This window comes from Hippoglossus stenolepis, chromosome 8 (genome assembly GCF_022539355.2).
Source record: "Hippoglossus stenolepis isolate QCI-W04-F060 chromosome 8, HSTE1.2, whole genome shotgun sequence".
Taxonomy (NCBI): domain Eukaryota; kingdom Metazoa; phylum Chordata; class Actinopteri; order Pleuronectiformes; family Pleuronectidae; genus Hippoglossus; species Hippoglossus stenolepis.
Window position 1 is genome coordinate 12,427,469 of NC_061490.1, and position 20,062 is coordinate 12,447,530.

Genomic DNA, 20,062 nt, shown 5'->3' on the forward strand with positions numbered 1-20,062 from the left:
GATCTATTGGCAGAAATTGAGTATACAATAATTCTATTGATGTTTTTGCTAGTGTTTACACACCTAAATTGTACGACTTGTTTTCGTGGGCCCTTTAAATACTTTATATTTACATCTGTAGCTGGTCCTCTCTACGAAGGCCGCCATGTTGTTTACAGTAGCCCAGACTGGAGAGACTAAACACCTTTTGAGTTGTTAGGACAACTGAAGGCTACCACAGGTTATCTTTTATGTTTGGAAGAGGAGGGTGAGGTGAGGGGTATCAGCTGCAACATGCAGCTTCACCACTAGATGTCACTAAATTCTACACACTGAACCTTTAATCTTCCATATTACAGGGCTTACTGTTCAGTGAACATTGTGCAACATGTATTGTAAAATGGAAAAAAGTGTTGTCCCTTTAATCTAAAATAATTATGGACTACTTAATAACAGATACATAATTACATTATACCGATATGGACTTATGAGTTTAAAATAAAGCTAGTTAAATAAATACAAATTAAAAAACGTCTGTGGACCATTTTTTGTCGAAGACGAGATAAGACAAAAACGTTATAAACACATCTCAAGTTAATGACGTTGGCCAAGAGCGAGTCCCTGTGAGTTGGGTTTTATCTTTTTGGTACAGCAGGTGGCGCGTGTGCTTGCAAATCCTTCTCCCGGATCCTCTTAAGATCCGCTCCAGCTTTTGTCAGAGGCCGGAGCAGAAAAATGAAGTCAGGCGGGGAGAGGAAGCCACATTAAATCTGTGTTTCTGCACAACTGGCCCTGTGTCTGGTCCCTGGGATGGAGGAGCCTCTGTCTTTATACAAGCTGCTGAAACTCTGCTCTCACACACAGGAGGTGAATCCTGTCACTGTGGACGTTGTGGTGTAGCCACCGTGTTATCCAGCTCCACATCTAACACTCCCATCTGAATTCACTCTTTAAAAACACCCATTTCAAGCAAAGGGCTTCGTGTGTGTGTGTGTGTGTGTGTGTGTGCACGCGCTCCTCGTGCGGGGTTGTAGTCCGACTGAAATAAAGCGTGATCCACTTTGCGAGCTCGCGCTGAAGTGGGAAATCACATTAACCCTGTGTGGTGCGGAGGGGCTGCTGGGAAATGACATGTGGACAGCTCTCTCTCTCTCTCTCCTGCATTAGGGGGGTGTGTCAGGCACAATGTTAAATTGTGTTGCGATGTTTGTACATGTGATCAAGTATGTGCCTCCTCACTGCTACTTCCTGCCTCTCCCCCACTGTAAGCCCCCTAGAGGTAGATGTGTGCGTGCATGTGAGAGAGAGAGCAGAGACTGTGTGTGTGTGTGCATGTGAGAGAGAGAGCAGAGACTGAGAGAGTGTGTGTGTGTGTGTGTGCGTGTGCGTGTGTGTGTGTGTGCGTGTGTGTGAGAGAGAGCAGAGACTGAGAATGTGTGTGCGTGTATGTGTGTGTGTGTGTGTGTGAGAGAGAGAGAGAGAGAGCAGAGACTGAGTGTGTGTGAGTGTCTTTGCATGTGCGAGAGAGAGAGAGAGAGCAGAAACCATCTCTCTCTCTCTCTGTGTACTCGTTTTTGTTGCCTCTCCAGCATAAACACTAACCACGTTAGGACCAGTGTACCTTATGGGGACCATACCATGTCCTAATGAGACTACTTAATTTCGGAGGTACTAGTTAAGGTCAGGGTTTTAAGGTGTGAATGGTGGTTAGGTTAATGTTAGTGTTAGACAAGAGTTGGTCATAGTTAAGGTCAGAGATATGGTTTTGGTTAGACTACACACAATGAATGAAAGTCGATGCAGAGGTCCTTGCAAGGATAGCTGGGCAAACTTGTGTGTGTGTGTGTGTGTGTGTGCGTAAGTGTGTGTGCGGAGAGAGAAACCGAAAGGCTATCTCGTCCTACTTACACACCCCAAACCTGAAGTCTTTTCAATTCCAAAATCCAACAATTAAACGCCTCATAAACCGTGCCATGCCTTTGTATTTCCTTATTTTTAAAAAAGAACATCCACACACACACAAACGCACACACACACGCACACACTTCTCATTACCATCCCACCCCTGCTCAATGCTGTGCACACACCCTATGCGTTCTGTTGATGCCAAAAATGTCTGCTTCATTTGACTGAGAATGGAGGTGGGGGGGCAAATGCCCCATTTTTTCTAATTGTTGGGAGACTTTGAAACTGTTCATGCATCCTCTGTCTGCTAGATAAGGTCTGTTTTTTTTCTTCTGCACGGCGTAGTTCAATGTTAGTGGGGTGAGAGAGAGAGAGAGAGCGCGAGAGAGGGAGGGAGAGGGAGCTGGAGCCTGTGCGCCCATCCCCCCACACACAGCAAGAAGAGTGTTTCTGCTTGGAGTGAGAGACAGACAGAGGAGAGGAGGAGAGGACAGAGAGTAGAGGAGAGGAGAGAGAGGAGAGCAGAGCAGAGGAAGGGGAGAGGAGAGGAGAGGAAGAAGGAGAGGAGGGGGTGGTAGAGGAGAAGAGAGCAGAGCAGGCAGGGGAGGGAATAAGAGAGAATGTGCATTGGTAGTCTCTCGTTTGCTGCAAGGCTTCCTCCTTCTGCTCTGGAAAAAGCTGTGTGTGCTGCCTTCACTCGCCTCAATACGCCTCACAGTTACTGGTGGGAAAGAACCAAGTACACATAGAATGAATATAGATTCATACTCAGGGCAAATACCACTTTTTGTTTTACACTAATGAGAACCACAACTACATTACAAGCCAGGCTAAATGGAGTCATGGCAAATAGTTTCCACCATCCAGTCCATTTGAAGTCCCAGCTTGCAGCGGCTTTCTTGTGCAACCGTGGCGTGCACACCCGTACAAGCACACACACACACACACATTAGAAAAATCATATATTTCATAAATGAATCAGTTTCCCCTCCTGCATACATGCAATTCATCGTGCACATGCATATTCCTCACAGGGCCTAAAACAAAGCCTCTCGTGTGTGTGTGTGTGTGTGTGTGTGTGTGTTTAATTCTGAAGAGCATAGCTCCTTTTCATAGTTGTAACACAACATGAGTGAGTTGTGTGAACACTACACTGTCTTCATGTGGAGGAAATATTCCACACAAGTGAAGGGGGGTGGGGGAGACAATGTGAAGATCCCACTCCTCCTTGGAGAGAGGGAGATGATCCAGTCCGGGTTTTGCAGGAGACCGTGCGGCTGGGTAAAATGGCTGTATGTAGCCGAGCCTCGTGTTGGTTGGGTTTTCTCGCTGCCTCTGCCCGGGCTCAGTAACACAACTCCCACAACAATTTCTGCCGCTGTCTCACGCATTGCATGGAGCCTCCATCATCTCTCTGACCCGTTTGCGGAGCCGGAACCGCGGGGATGGCCGCCGGATTCGGTCCGGTGTGAGGGGTGGGAATGAATCGGCACAAGGATAAATGGTTCTAAACAATTATTTATATTCAATGCGAGCTTGTGATTGTGACTGAGAGAGAGGGAGAGAGCGGTGGTGGGGGGTGTATATCATGGCCGCTCAGGTCGCCACTCTTAACACTAGCCCGCCTTCCGAACTCAAAAAGCCGGATCGGGACCCCAAGGAGGAGTCGGTACCGGGGGAGAAGCAGTCGGACAAAAAGCAGCCGGGCTTGGACAGCGGATCGCCGGGCCGGGGGGAGCTGCAGGACGGGGCCGAGGGTGGAAATGCAGGGGGAGGAGGGGAACCTGAGATGAAGAACGGGAATGGGAACCCGCCCAGGGCTAACAATAATAATCAGAATGACTCTGTTGGACCGGAGGGAAACAACCATCCCGGCTTGGTGCATCACCACGGAACCGCTTTCCCTCCACCTTCGTACGGATACAGTCAGCACTACGGTCGGACCCCTTTTCATCAACATGGCGGACAACAAAGCCCTGGCATGGCAGCTGCTGCGGGTCCGGTCGTGCAGTCGAGCAACATGATGGATCCGTATCAACCCAATTCCCACGAACATGGCTTTTCGAACCACCAGTTCAACAACTACAACCCATTCCCGAACAGGACTCCCTATCCCGGCCAAGCGTACGCCATGAACTCCCCGCGCAGCACCCAGGCGCCGACAGCTGGTGGGCAGCCAGCTAAGCAGCAGCCACCGGCGGGAGGACCCACGGCGATGGCTGGATCTTACAGTAACCAGAGATATAACATTGGGAACCCTCAGCCCACGTCCACGCCGACACTCAACAAGCTCCTGACCTCCCCGAGCTCGACGCGGGGATATCCAAACTACCCGTCCGGCGACTACACTAGCCAGGACGGAGCTAGCAAGGGACCAGCAGACATGGGCAGCAGCGGTCAGTATGGAGGGAGCAACCCGGGCTGGCAACAAAGAAGCCATCACCCGTCGCCCATGAGCCCGGGAAGTGCCGGGCAGCCGCTAGCTAGGAGCCAGGTAAAGTCCCATTATTACAAGAACACGGTGTGAGCTTTAGCACGTCTGCCTTCCCTCCTCCTAGCTCGTTCACAACGTAGCAGGCCAGCCATTGTCTGGTACTAGTTCGCAAAGACTCTAAAATGGCTGCCTCTGGTGTGTGTGTTTTTCCCCCTTTACTTCAGACCGTTAAATAATTGTTGTTAACCCGTTTAAATGGAAACAGCGGCACAATATGGCCGCTTGAGTCGGATATAAGTAGTTGAATCGATGTAAGGACGTTCCGGAGCCAACAAGGCCCGACTTTGAAAAGGGGCGAAAATTACTCGCCGAGCAGCTACGGCTCGTTTTTTTTTTTTCCTGCTACAGCTTCACCACGTCTTATTAACACGTTGAATTTAAAGTCCGTCGTGTTTATGAATGTGTTGAACCGACTCGTGTGTACACGGGACACCGTGTTCCCTTACATATTACATTAGGATCGAGGCTCGCATTTGTGTTGTTTTCACGCCGGATAAGCTGTAATTTTGTGGGCATGACTGCTGCGTGTCGGATCAGCCTCTCACCGTGTGTTTAAACGCCCCGTGCAGGTCCACTTTAAATACCTCAAATGTAAAGACGCAATAGTGTAAAATACTGTCATGTTCGTGATCTTTTCCACCAAACACGTCCCCACTGTGTCGAGAGGCCGCCGGGCTTCCCTGTGCACGCTGCCCGTGTGCAGCCTGCTCGGCCCCACACGAGCGAGAGGCTGCAGCCTGCAGATTGCAGTTTGCACTGGGATTTGAATTGTGGAGGTAAAATCCTGCTGTCAAAGCCAGGAGATAGTTGGTCTTGGGTTGACATGCTAGCTGAAATCTGATTGGCTCCTCATCCGCTGCTCATGGCCATTTATAATTACATGTGATGCGAGGCAACAGTTGGTGATAAGAGCAAGCAGCATTAACTCATCACAGGGTCAGCGGAGGTATGGCTGCTCCCCTCCCTCTCACAGCTCCTCTTTACACCGCTGAATAAAACATGCTGCAGCTGGGATAAGGATGATGCATGGGTTTTTATTTATTTTATTCTATTTTCCTAGAATAATATAAATGCTATTATTTGGCCTATCCTCAGCTCGAGGTTTGAAATATGTGCACACACGACAGATGCAGCCTGCATAATTTTTTTGTGATGTGTAGTGTCTTGTTTTCTTTTGTGCCACACAAATAAACAGATGCAATAACACGACTACAGTCATTCAATGTGTACAACATAATGGCTTATGACATCATCTGCTGTTCCATTTAGTTTTCTTGTTATTGATTTACATACAACCTGATTTGTTATCCTTGATAAGGCCCTTATAAACAAATCATTGACTAATAGATGTCTTTGTCTTTTTTCCGCACCGTAACGTGTAGCATGGAGTCCAAATGCAAAATTTGTACTCTTGCCGTAAAGATGTGTGTGTGTGTGTGTGCCTGCAACACACACACACATCTTGTGCCTGGCATGCCACACAAGTTTGACTGTGACTGCAAAGAATTCCCCCCCAATCCTCCCCCCCAAGCCAATCAGAAGGCAGTCCACCATCTCTCACCCACCAAGGGAGTTTCCTCTCTGTCTTATGCAGATTAGCCATGTGCTGCTCCTATTTATTTCACTTCATTATCTTGGATCTGGAAAATGTCACATAAGGCATTTTGCATTCTATTTGTAAAAGGCTGTTGTGACACCGAGGAGCCTCCTCTCACCCAAAGTGCACCTGTGGAAATTCTCTTGAGGGTATTTGTTACTAGGTGTTGTTGTTGCTGAAATTATCATTAATGTCATATTTTTTAGTGTCAGGTAGTTTTGGTGGAGGCGAGGTGATAATTGGATCCGAAATGTAAGGTTCTAGTGTAGCAGCAAGTTCAAGACACTGATGAATTAGACACAGCACCCATTTTTTTCAGCAGTGTTTATACTAACCGTTGGGTCACAGAGCAAGTATGCTCATGTACATTTTTCACTCTCCGGTTGTTGTGAAAGTGGTTCCTTCATCTCTGATGTCATTCATCCAGAGCCAAACTGCCTTCTCTGGGGAAAAAGCTACTTGGACCAGGCTCAAAACAGGAGCACAGCTGGGATATGTTTAAGATTGGGCAGGCTGCCCTCCATTTGAAAGTAGATATATATAGCTCTGTTGACTTCCGCAACTATGGCAAAGTGAGGTGAAAAAAAATCAGGGTAATGACCGTGGGAAATAAGGTGAAAAAAAGGCACAGTTTCCTCATTCACTAAAGTTTGTTTTTACACATTTAATTCTTCAACATACACACAGCAGCCAAATATTTTATGAACTTTGAAGAATATACTGAGATATAATTCATGGTTATAAGAGTGAGAGAGGCTGCATGTAAATTGTAGCACTTGATATTTAGACTTCTCCCCCAGTGTTTGATTGTTAACTTAATTCATCTCCTCTTGTTCTTCCCTTAAGCAGCCACCTGGTCCCATGGACCCAATGGGAAAGATGAGAGGCCAACTATACGGAGCCGGTAGTCCATACGCTCAGCAGTCGCCACAGGGGCCTCCTACGGGTCCACAACAGGGGCCTGGTTACCCAGGCCAGGGTTATGGCCCTGCAGGTCCCCAGAGATACCCTGTGGGAATGCAAGGACGTTCACCTGGAGGCATGGGCACCATGCCATATGGTCCACAGGTATTTAACATAAATTCTCTCAGTCAGAAATAAGCTTGTGTGTTATTTTATATATCAGTGTTTAAATCTTATATGTTTGTGTTCTCTGTTTAGATGGGATCATATGGACAGCAGGGACCAGGAGGCTATGGCGCTCAGGGCCAGGCACCATACTACGGCCAGCCCGGCCAGCCTCCTCATCCAAGCCAGCAGCAGACCCCCTACTCGCAGACCCCTCCGGGAACACCAGGTGGCCAGACACCTTACCAAGGGCAACCCCACCCTGCGCCAACTTCTGCTCCTCATACCCAGGGAGGACCGCCGTATCAGCAGCCCCACATGCCCCAACAGCCCCAGGGGCCACTGCCAGGCCCGTCCCAAGGGCCCCCACAGTCTCAGCCACCGTACGCTCAGGCTTCAGCACCACCGTCTGGCCAGTCTCCCTACACCCAGCAGCAGGGTCCTCCTAGTCAGACCCAGCAGCAGCCAAGTTCCCAGGCTCCACCTGGATCACAGGGCCAGTCCAGCTACCCGGGATCCACACAGGGGCCTCAGCAGCCTCCCTCGCAGCAACAGCAGGCACAGTCTCAGCCTCCACAGCAGCCACCGGGACACAGCCAACACCCACAGGGCCAGCCTGCAGCGTACCCTCAGAACCCGCAGCAGCAAGCACAACAGTCACCTTATCAGCGGTTTCCTCCTCCACAACAGCAGGTACTACCCCAGAGCTGGATCATATTCATCTTACACAATTGTCTTTCTCTGTGTGTACACGCAGGCCTCTCTGTATCTCAGGCAGTACGCTTACGTACATGTTATGTTGTCTTTTAGGAGGTATCCCAGGATTCATTTCAGTCCAACGCCCCTCCATCCACTCAGCCTAAATCTGGCCCAGAGGACAGTCAAGGCCGCCCCTCCAGTCTCCCGGTCAGTTATGCTTGTTACCAGTGCTAGAACAAAAAAAAAAATCCCCTTTCACTCCGTGCTTTTGCTTTTCACTACCCCCCTTGTTAGACTTTCTATTTGTGTCATGTAGTTTTCATGACACAGGACATATTCATTTGACTTCTTATCCAAAATATGTGATGCCTGTTACATTTAAAAACTCCCTTTGTGTTAGGTTGAATACCAGCTGTTCATGCTCTGAAAGCGTTCATTTAGCTTGAATCGCGGCTGCGGCGCTGACCGTCCCCTGATGGTTTTAGATGTTGTGTGCGGCTGCATGTTGTCGAGAGGCAGCTGTGTGAGTGATGCGTGTGGCGAAAGGTGCTGTGTAAATGAGTAGATCTTAGATGAATGCAGGCGTTTGTTTGTGTATTAAATCACATGGCGAGGCTGCTGCTACAAGCTGACTCAGCTCGCATCCTACAAACCTTGGTTACCATGACAACCCGCTGCACTAATGTACACTCATGTTTTTTCTTTGAAAGGGATAAATAAGGACAAAGGCCTCTGGGTCTGTGTATTTGTGTCACTTGAATCTTTAAAACGAAGCTAATTCCAGCAAATCTATGCAATACACATTACCTTACTAATAATAGTTGTGATTAATCTAAAAACAGTGTGTTAAAATGCATAAGCTGCATCCTCTGAATCTATAATTAATATTTAAATTGTTTTCAAACCTTCTCTGTTATACCACATTTGTTGACCCCACCTCTGCTTGTCCTCTCTGTGTTTTCAGGACCTGTCGGGATCCATCGACGACCTGCCGACAGGTACAGAGGGCGCCCTGAGTCCCGTCGTGAGCACGTCAGGTGTGTCGAGCAGCCAGGGCGAGCAGAGCAACCCGGCTCAGTCGCCCTTCTCCCCTCACACGTCTCCCCACCTGCCAGGCATCCGAGGGCCTTCACCTTCCCCAGCTGGCTCCCCTGCCGGTGCCAGCACGCCCCGCACAGGACCGCTGTCACCCGCCAACATGCCAGGTGGGCCGATCCCTCACACAATGAGAGGAGGCATATGATCAGTCGTGGACTTCTGAGATTTCTCAGATGGTGATGGTTTTGGTTTGCATTTCAAGGGGAAATGCACTTCATAGCCACATACATTCTATCAAGTTCTTGAATTTCATCCATATATTTAAGGAGAGGTCTTGTACTGTTACACATTACTGAAGATCTCAAAATATTAAACACAGATGTAGTAGCGCCACACATAATGACACCATTCCTCCAAACTCAAGTCTGATATTTTTGGATTGCTCAGTCACATTTTAGTCAGGGGACAGGCCTCATTCACAAAACATACATTTGCAAGGACTGATCCAGTTGCTATGGCAGTGTTAAAGATGTTAAATTAGCTTTGAGAATGGGAGAAGAGTGACAGCTCAGATTAGTTTGACCAAAAAAACCAAATGCTAACCACTACCATATTTGTGCTACTTGTCCTGCTGCTGTGAATACATCTCTCAAAAAAGTTTGCAGAAGTTTGAAGCTGTCGTATCCTCACTTATTAGACAGAAAGGTGCTATTGTCCACTCACAAAACTGATACCCACTATTGTGAAATTCTTCTGTCAAATGCAAATCGAGTAATACCAGCTAACATCTTATTCAGAATATGATATATAATCTAATCTTCCAGGTTGCTTATAGATGGTCTTTTGGCTGATACATCTTTATTGATAACTGCTCATTTGTCATTTTTTATTGCTTATAAATGGAAATCTGCCTTTGTTTCGTAACAGAGTTGGTTACTGAAAACCCATGTTGGCCTAAAACTCAGTACTTTAACCCTTTTCGAGCTCCCATTAACTTAAGTTAAATATTATTTCTCAGTGACCCAGATGCCTCCCAGGCCGTCAAGTGTGCAGTCAGACGGGAGCCTACATCCGGCAATGAGCCAGTCTCCTATGACCCAGGACAGAGGTATACTCATATGAATGCAAAGTGGTCACAGAGATTTAAATGTCAGTAGAAATGGCTGTGGCTTCACCGTCCCCCTCACGTTCCCTCTTTCAGGGTTTATGCAGAGAAACCCTCAGATGCCCCCATATGGCTCCCCCACGTCAGCCTCTGCACTGTCGCCGAGGCAGTCCTCAGGGGGACAGGTTCATCCTGGGATGGCCCCATATCAGCAGAACAACTCTATGGGTGGCTACGGGCAGCAGGGGGGACAGTACGGCCCCCAAGGTGTGTACTTCTGAATCATCGCTGTAAAGACGGGACTTGTTTTCAATTTCTGCTACGCTGCTGTGAAAAGATGAATTGTTTTCTGGAGACATGATGTTTTTGGTGATTTACAAAAGTTTTCCACTTAATATACTAAGTTTGTAAAGCTTCCTAAGATCCACATTTACCTTTGAACAAACCCTTGGAGTATATGTCTGTGCCCAGTAGGAATACCATGCTACCGCTGGTCCCTCCCTCTGACTCTGTTGTGGCTATTTATAGCTGTGAGGCAGAGAGTCAGCTGACGTAGCAGTGCCTCCTGTCAGTGGAGCCGAGACTGTGACGAAGGCTTGTTGCTCAGGGTGCATAGCTCTCTCTGCTAACTCACTGTAGGGAAAAAGCTCTGTAGGAAAATATTTTGTCATAGCTTTAACAAGTCACTTTCATGTCACGTTGAACACAAATAAACTTCTGTGTGTTGCTAGAACCAAGTGATTATGTTAACAGTTTTTTCTTTCTTGTAATGTCATATCTAGGTTATCCCCGTCAACCTGGCTATGGCAACATGCCCAACGCCAACTACCCCGGGCCGGGCATGGGTCCAATCAACCCCATGGCAGGACAAAGTGGGGGTCCACCATATGCTGGCATACCTCCAGGAAGGATGCCACCGAATCAAATGGGGGCACGGCCCTATGGACCCAACATGGGCCCAAACATGGGCCCAAACATGGCCCCCAACATGGGCCCAAACATGGCCCCAAACATGGCCCCAAACATGGGCCCAAACATGGGCCCTAACATGGGTCCAAACGTGCCTCCCAACATGGTAAACCTGCCACCCCAGGTAGCCTCAGGAATGTGTCCACCTCCTGGCATGAACAGAAAGCCGCAAGACCCAGCAGCCATGCAGCACCCGGCCACCAACTCCATGCACAACAGGTGGGTTTATGTTGGACCCTCTAGTTCCTATGTTTATTTACCTCTCACAATATTTCTGACTGACTTCTCTCTCAAGGTTTAATATAAGATTGGCTGTTCCATACTCTATCACTGTTGCGTAAACTAGATTCTCATATTCTCTCCTCCATCCAGGATGCCTGGTTACCCCAACATGGCTCCAGGCATGATGGGGTCCGGACCACCTTATGGCCCTCCCATGAACAACATGCCTGGAATGATGAACACACAAGGCGGATCACCTTATCCAATGGGGCCAAACATGGCCAATAACTCAAGTGGTAAGTTGCCCAGAGATTACTTTACCAAGCCTTGTTCTCTTTTTGTAATGTAGCATTTTCAATGCAATTTCTAACCCCCGTCATTGTGTCTAGGTATGGCCCCCAGTCCAGAGATGAACAATAAGATGAATAACAAAGTAGAAGGGACTCCAACACCCAAGCCAGAACCTAAAGCCAAGGTAACCTGTTGACTATATTGTTTTCTTATTTTTAAGAATAAGAATTTTTAAGAAGTATTACCTCCTCCAACGTCTTGGTACCTCTTTTATTGTTATCCACTCTGCTTTAAAATTGCCTTCTCATTTCTTTTACACAAAACAGAAGTCCAATTCCTCCACCACAACCAACGAAAAGATAACACGACTGTACGAGTTAGGACCCGAGCCCGAGAGAAAGATTTGGGTTGATCGTTACTTGGCCTTCATTGAAGAGAAAGCCATGCCCATGACCAACCTGCCTGCTGTAGGACGCAAACCCCTTGACCTCTTCCGTCTGTATATGTCGGTTAAAGAAATAGGAAGCATGGCCCAGGTTAGCATTGCAAATATATACGGCAATCAATTCCCCAGTATGTTTATTTCTTGACTTTGTCTTTATTTTATCTTTTCTAATTACGTCTCATTGTGTGTCTCAGGTGAGTAAGAATAAGAAGTGGCGTGATCTGGCCACTTCCCTGAATGTGGGTACGTCAAGCAGTGCTGCCAGTTCTTTGAAGAAACAGTACATCCAGTGTCTGTATGCCTTTGAGTGCAAAGTGGAGCGTGGTGAGGACCCTCCTCCTGAGATTTTTACAGACAACAAAAAGAACCAGGCTGCTAAGGTCCAGCCACCGTCTCCAGGTGAGAGCCATACCAATTTTGTTTTATACAGATGAACACACATTTTAGCACACATCTCACTCAGGAAACCCCTATGTTTGAACAATAAAAATACATAACGGAATGTGTTTGAGTTTCATTAAAGTCACGAACCGTGTCTTTCTGCTCCTCCTTTATTCCAAACTGAAGCGTCCCTCTGCTCCACAGCTGGGTCAGGCTCTCTGCAGGGTCCCCAGACACCCCAGTCCACCAGCAGCTCCATGGCCGAGGGGGGAGACTTAAAACCTCCCACCCCGGCCTCCACCCCTCACACCCAGATGCCACCCGTGTCCAGGTGACTCTTGTTGAAGATTTTACCAGTTGATTTGACCGTCTGAAAGAAATTATAATAAGATAAACTAATTTCCATCTGCTTTTCTTTCTATCTCTCCCGCTTGCGCCTATTTCCCCCTCCCACTCAACCTTGCTTCCCCTCTAGGAGCAGCGTTAACCTGCAGGACCCCTTCTCCGAAGGAAATGACCCCGCTTTCCCGAGGAAGAACATGACGCCCAACTCAGCCTATCAGTCCGGCATGAACACACCAGACATGCAGGGGCGCATGGGAACCTACGAACCCAACAAGGACCCCTTTGGTAACATGCGGAAAGGTGGGCACACTGAACGGTCTACAGCCGAATAGATCACGCTGTCCTAAAAGCTAAAATGCCTCCTTAATTACCCACTTAGCTAATCCCTCCGAAATTGGCTCTAATTGTGAATGTATTTGCAGTCGGGGAGCAGTTTTTACCTGCTAGCCAGGGCCCTAACAGCGGGGTGGGTGACCAGCAGCAGCAACCACCACAACAGCAACAGCAGCAGCCTCCATTCAACAGAGGACCACCTGGGGCAATGGGCTCGATGCCAATGGGGCCCAGACAACAGTATCCTTATGGACCAGGCTACGACAGGAGGTAAGGGTTATTGAATGGAAGGTCATTTAACACTACTGATGATAACAAGGAGATGTTTCTATGATCACACAAACCTTAAAGTTCCTCTGCAGGTCAGAAAAATATGTAGAATTATTGACATAAAATTTCAACAAATAAGAAATCAAATTAGATGTTTTTTTTACCTATTTATCTAGGCAATGCTTTGAGGTAATGATTTAATGCCATCAGAAATTCAGTGACGCATCTGAAAATGTTGTAATTTTTGAGAGTGAAGATGTGGTTGGACCATGAATCGTGTAATTTTGTTGTTTGTTCATGAAATACTTGTCATTCATGAAATCCGCTGTTTCATTTTTATTCATCTTAATCTTTAATTCATGATTCATTTTGATTTGTTGCTCACTGATACTTTGTGCGTTAGGAGAAGGGTTGTGTATTGGATTTATGTGGGTCTAAAAAATGTGTTAAACAAGATTATAAATTACAAATTAAGTCTGAGTCTAAAATTAAAATTCAGAATAGCTGAGAGATTGTGATTTAATTTGGTTATTCGAGACACTGAAAAACCATTGTTTTTATCAATTACAGTTTTGTGTGATGTTATTCCAAGTGTCACAATTCAACCTTTTTTTTTGCACCGTAAATTGTTAAATTCTTTAAGTCACTCGTGTCAGTATTTTACCATCATACACTGTTCAAAACAAGTCATCAAAGAGCCACTTGTCCACTGTGACATGCCAGACTTTTAGCAGTCCGACTGAGGCTGATTAAATTGTAACATAAGTATTTATAATGTAGCTGTGATTGGAACAATTATCATCTCATTGCTTTTTTTAAATCTGTAGCATCATTTGTCTGACTGAGTGAAAACATGTATGGAAAAAAACACGCCATGTCTATTTTTTCACAGATCCGAGCAGGGAATAGGCCCAGAGGGCAACATGGTATCGGGAGCTCCTCCGCCAAACCCTATGATGCCTGCCAATGCCGATGCAGGGATGTATTCGCCAAATCGCTTCCCACCACAGCAGCCACGGTCAGTCCCAATTACTGTATAGCTGTACCTGTATTCTCAGGTTTAAAGCTACAGTCAGACTGATCCGTCCACAAGTAAAATAAAAAATGCTTTTGTAAATCATAATAATGGGCAACTGTTGGAATCTTTCAGAAATTCGGGAAACTGGGAGATTATTGTTTCAATATGATTTTTTTGTATCCATTTGTACAGTTTAATTTTACAATATTTACAAACAGTTTGAGCTTTTTGAATGTGGTCGTGTTTGTAAAAGAGAGTTGCATTAATTGAAATGTACTTAAAATTCCGTTCCTTCCATATATTAATAGACTTTTAAATAGTACAGTTAACAGAAATTGTAATGTGTTTTATATTCATCAACCGCATTATTAAATTAACAAATTAATCATATTGATAAAACTAAGTCTATGATTAAGTATAATTGAGGATGAAGCTGAAAACTAAAAGCATCCATTGCAACTAGATGTTTTTGTGGTCATAAATTATACATTTATAAATTATAAATCATAATATACCATAATGCATATGTGTGTCTGACTTGTTGAGACTGACTGGACATAATGTTTGCAGGCATGATTCCTATGGTAATCAGTATCCTGGACAGGGAACGCCCCCTAGCGGCTCCTTCCCAAATCAGCAGCCTGGAATGTATCCACAACAACAGGTAATGATCATTTGCAATACACTAACTCTCTATACACTGGCTAAAAATGTGTTGCTACTTTGATGAAGCTACTATCATTTTGAATTTAGTTTTTTGAGCAGGAAAATGTTTTATGATTTTTTTTTCTTTTTTTTTTACAACAGTTCTACTGAAATAGTTGTGAATTAATTGTGTATCTGTGTGCCTTCTGTTCAGAGTTACAAGCGTCCTGTGGAGGGCGGTTACCCTCCATCAAAACGTCATGAGACTGAGTACAGTGGGCCTTTCCCTGGTGGACAACAACCACCGCAGCAGCAGCAGCAAGGAGGCTCCTCTGCACCCTCTTCAGGACAGCAGGAGTCGTACAATCAGTTCAGCGGCAGTGGGCCCTTCCCTGGCCCTGATCGCCGTCCACCTGGCCCAGGCAATCAGTTCCCATTCCCGTTTGGTCGTGAACGGATGCAGGGAGCGACAGGGCCCAACGCTCAGCCCAACATGCCCCCTCAGATGATGCAGTCAGGCCCAGAGGGTCCTCAGGGAGGCATGTGGCAAGGACCGCGAGACATGAACTATCAGAACTACCCTAGCCGGCAAGGTGGCCCCGGGGGCCCACCCCAGGGGCCTGGTTACCCTGGCATGACCCGCCCTGAGGAGATGATGTCATCAGAACAGCGCATGAATCATGACGGCCAGTGGGGTGGTCAGATGGGCCCAAGGCAGCCTCCCTATGGTCCAGCAGGGCCCGGCCAAGCCATGCCTCGCTCAGTACAGTCTAACTACCAGCCCCCTCAGGGTGTGCAGAACCACATTCCACAGGTGTCCAGCCCGGCCTCCATGCCTCGCCCGATGGAGAGCAGGACATCACCTAGTAAATCTCCATACATGCACGGAGTAATGAAGATGCAGAAGGCTGGACCCCCAGTGCCTGCATCTCACATAGTGCCCCCTCCGGTGCAATCGCCTCTAATAAGGCGAGACATGCCTTTCCCCCCAGGCTCTATAGAAGCTACGCATCCTGTCCTGAAACCACGTCGGAGACTCACCATGAAAGATATCGGTATGACTGTAGATTACAAATGGCGAAACCATGTTTTGATGTTGACATTTTTTATGATTGACATCTGTCAAGTTGTTGCTCAAACAGGACTAATTGTTTTTGTGTCTTGTCTCCACAGGAACGCCAGAGGCCTGGAGAGTCATGATGTCATTAAAGTCTGGTCTATTGGCTGAGAGTACGTGGGCCTTAGATACCATCAACATTCTCCTTTATGACGACGGCAGTATTTCCACCTTCGAGCTAAACACGGTGAGTTTGGATTTTAACATTGAGTCTTTAATGTTATTACAATATGCATGGTGAGCATGTCTAATATTTTTATTTATTTCTGCTCTTTCTTCAGCTGCCTGGGATGCTGGAGTTGGTGGTTGAGTATTTCCGACGCTGCCTCATTGAAATCTTTGGCATTCTGCGGGAGTATGAGGTTGGAGATCTTGGCCAGAGGACACTAATTGATCCTGATGCCTTGAAACAAGATTGGGACAGCATGGACGAAGAGGAGCCACGGGCTGAGGACATGGAACAAGACGACGAGGAAGACGAAGAAGAAGAGGAGGAGCGAGAAACGGACGGGCCAGCTCGCGTGAAAGAGGAGGAAGAGCAAGAGCAGTGCAGCAAATCTCGGGGTAAAGATGATAAGACGGAAGATGAGGAGAGGAAGAGCAAGGGTTCTTCATCTGAACAGACAAGCTCACTCCAATCGTTACCTGCCCACGAGAGACCCAAACAGTCCAGCAAGTTTGACAAATTTCCCGTTAAGGTGGTACGAAAGAAAGACCTGTTTGCTCCTGGCCAGTCCAATAATCATGGCAAACTGCAGGAGTTTGACAGTGGGTTACTTCACTGGAGTGCTGGAGGGGGGGACTCAACAGACCACATCCAGACCCACTTTGAACCACGCAAAGACTTCTTGGAGCCTCGAGTGCGAATGCCCGTGCCCCAGGTTTTACTGAAGAGACGAATTCCAGAAGAAGAGCTGCAGGACATCTGGTTACCAAATGAGGAGGAGAAGAGGAAGCATCAAGATGAAGAAGAAAGGCCTAAAGAGTCATCTTCCTCAGAGAAAGCAGCCGTCTCGGAGAAGGCCAGCCCCTCACCCAGCAGTGAGGAGGAGAGGAAAACACAGTCTGAGACAAAGACAGTTGAGGAAGAAGCTGCAAGTCTCTTGGAGATGAACAGACCTTTTCTCTCCTCCAGCTTTGTTTTAACCCAGCGGTCGAAGCAGATTGGTGCCATCTTGGAGGATGAGCCTCACAGTAAAGACGAGGGGCCGCTCATTGCACTGGCTAACTGGCAGGATTCTTTAGCCCGCCGTTGCGTTTGCATCTCCAATATTGTCCGCAGTCTCTCCTTTGTGCCAGGCAATGACCACGAGATGTCCAAACATCCAGGGCTGTTGCTGCTGCTAGGTCGCTTGATCCTGCTCCACCACAGGCACCCTGAACGCAAACAGGCCCCGCTCACTTACGAGAAAGACGAGGATTCAGAAGAGGGAATGGGCCAAAGGGATGAATGGTGGTGGGACTGTTTGGAGCTCCTGAGGGAGAACACGCTGGTCACTTTGGCAAACATCTCAGGCCAGCTGGACCTCTCCATCTACCCCGAGAGCATCTGCTTGCCCCTATTGGATGGTCTTCTCCATTGGGCTGTCTGCCCCTCAGCAGAAGCCCAGGACCCCTTCCCCACGTTGGGCCCACACAGTGCTTTGTCACCTCAGAGACTGGTCCTGGAGACGCTAAGCAAATTAAGTATCCAAGACAACAATGTGGACCTCATCTTGGCTACTCCACCATTCAGCCGGTTAGAAAAGCTCTACGGAAACCTGGTGCGGCTGATTGGAGACAGAAAGGTTGCAGTCTGCAGGGAGATGGCCGTGGTCCTCCTGGCCAACCTTGCCCAGGGTGATACTATGGCAGCCCGAGCAATTGCTGTTCAGAAGGGTAGTGTGGGCACCTTGCTGGGTTTCCTGGAGGATAGTCTGGCTGCCACTCAGCTTCAGCAGAGCCAGAGCTCACTACTACACCTACAGGGGATGCACTTCGAACCCACAAGCCCGGACATGATGCGGCGAGCTGCCCGGGCTCTGCACGCCTTAGCCAAGGTGGAGGAGAACCATTCAGAGTTCACACTACACGAGTCCCGACTCCTCGACCTTTCAGTGTCTCCCCTAATGAACTCGCTGGTTTCTCATGTTATCTGTGATGTACTCTTTTTGATTGGCCAGTCATGACAGCTGTAGGGAGCCGTGGCTCCTCGTTTTGGGGGGGTTTCTCCCCTATCCCCTCTTCCCTGGTAACCTGGCTTGTGTGTGTAACAGGGCAAGGAAAGTTCAAGTGACTGTCTTTAATTTATGAAAATCCTTCAGATTCCATTCTCTGAGCCCTCCCCAGGCCGTCCTTGCTCGAGGAGGATAATCACAGAGCTGTGGTGGATTACAAACCAGAGAGATGCCCACAAAGGGACACTACTTGCAACACGAATGCCAACTGGATGACATGGAGCAGAGCACCGCGGTTGGGAGACTGTTCTGCACTTGGGGGAAAGAACTTTTTAATAAAGATAAATAAATGAATAAATAAATAGCTGAAAAACAAAAACTGTAACCAAAGTTGCTGTCTCGTTTACAGTGAGTTTTGGAGACACAGTGTGCCCTAGCTCTCGCCTCGGGGCACAGAGAGTCTAACTGGTTGACGTTCAGAGGTGAAGCAGACTGACAAGTGGCCTACTGGTTATAGTTGCTGTAGTTGGATTCTCACCAGTCAGCCCGGCAGCAGACAAAGTGCTGTCAGTAGACACCTTCACCAGGGAGGCCTGTGCAGTGTGCAGTAGATTGTAGGACATTTTCTGTACCATACTGCTCTTGAGTGTAAGCATTCTGTACCACACGTTTCACACAGAAGCTGACGATGCAGCTCTTCTAGAGTTTTGAGGTCATTTTAGTTTGGTGTTAAACAGAAAATGGCTTTCTTCCCCAAAGTATCAAGAACCTACAACACCCTTACCTCCTCTTATCCCTTGATTGTATGAATACCCTTATGAAAAGAAATCACCTCTTAGGACTGGTTTTAAACTTCAAATACAGCTTTGCTGTGGTGTATATATAATGTTGTACATTACACTTCCTTTCTCTGTGTCTGTCTCTGTCTGTGTCACTATTCTCACACTTGTTTTTGGTGAGGGATGGAGGCTGACTTGTGAGTTTGGTCCGTGACCTCCAGTCCCTGCCGATTTAGACCCACTCCTCTGGTCTCTCCACAGCTCTGTAGTACGGCAGACACGGCTCGACCCTGTTATCTCCTGGTACAACAGAAATAAACTAGATGAAGTACACATTGACAACTTTTCTCCGATCATGGATTCTGCATATTTGTATTTCAGACTATGTAGCTAAGACAACATGTAAATTCCTCCCTTTCCCTTTTTTGGCTCAACGAATATCATTTATTCAGTATGAAATCTTTATACTATATGTTCCACGTGGTAAGAATAAATGTACATTAAATCTTCGTAAGCTGTTTGATGGTTTTGTTCTTCTGGAATAATAATCGCTTCTGGACAAACAAATCAACAAACATATGAGAAATCACAGATCAGAAAAACATCCTGAAATAAGAGTCTTCACCTCAGTGCTCAGGAAATTTGTTGACTCATCTGTAAATATGGAATAATAGTTTGTATTTACCTTGTAACAGTTTCTGTTGTAGTAAAATAACTATAAATGCAAGAAGCACTACAGACATCAGTGACATATCTTTCAAAAACAGACTAGGTAATGTAAAGCTTGCAGCAGCACAGCACATAGGACAGATTTATATATGTATGAAGTAATTCATCCAAACATACAACATCACATCTTAACAGTTTCAGCTAATATCTTCATCAGGGGACAAATGGAAAAGAACTACTGAGAAACCACTTCATATTAACAGACATTGATATACTGTGCATCAGATGAACTAACAAAACACTGAGTAACATTTCTGGAAAATGTAGATTTACCTTAAATTCGAACCAGTCAGAAAACAATATACATTTTTGAATGGACGTCTTTGTACAGATTGAAAGCCAGTCCATGAGACGGACTGCAGCGCCACCTGCTGGACATAAACACTGCACCCATACGTACCCATACATACAATATGATCAAAGAGGGTGGAGAAAAGTTAAGGAGATTCAAGCCAAACTAAAATTAATTTATTCAAC

General features: G+C 46.8%; 1 protein-coding gene across 7 annotated transcripts; it reads left to right on the forward strand.

Annotated features, from left to right (window-relative positions):
• Window positions 1-3,154: 3,154 nt before the first annotated feature.
• On the forward strand, window positions 3,155-19,365 carry arid1aa (AT rich interactive domain 1Aa (SWI-like)). 7 transcript variants are annotated; one of them, XM_047340781.1, is made up of 20 exons: window positions 3,155-4,378; window positions 6,822-7,043; window positions 7,137-7,736; window positions 7,854-7,949; window positions 8,707-8,947; window positions 9,799-9,888; window positions 9,982-10,152; window positions 10,668-11,073; window positions 11,227-11,372; window positions 11,466-11,551; window positions 11,694-11,903; window positions 12,007-12,211; window positions 12,380-12,524; window positions 12,669-12,838; window positions 12,961-13,141; window positions 14,034-14,159; window positions 14,730-14,823; window positions 15,019-15,859; window positions 15,978-16,108; window positions 16,203-19,365. In XM_047340781.1, exons 1-20 carry the CDS (start codon window positions 3,473-3,475, stop codon window positions 18,087-18,089), a joined length of 6,954 nt encoding a protein of 2,317 aa, XP_047196737.1. In that variant the 5' UTR covers window positions 3,155-3,472; the 3' UTR covers window positions 18,090-19,365. The 7 variants fall into 7 exon arrangements, with proteins under 7 accessions (XP_047196737.1, XP_047196738.1, XP_047196739.1 ...); XM_047340782.1 differs by having other exon boundaries at window positions 12,675-12,838; XM_047340783.1 differs by having other exon boundaries at window positions 12,398-12,524.
• The last annotated feature ends 697 nt before the right edge of the window (window positions 19,366-20,062 follow it).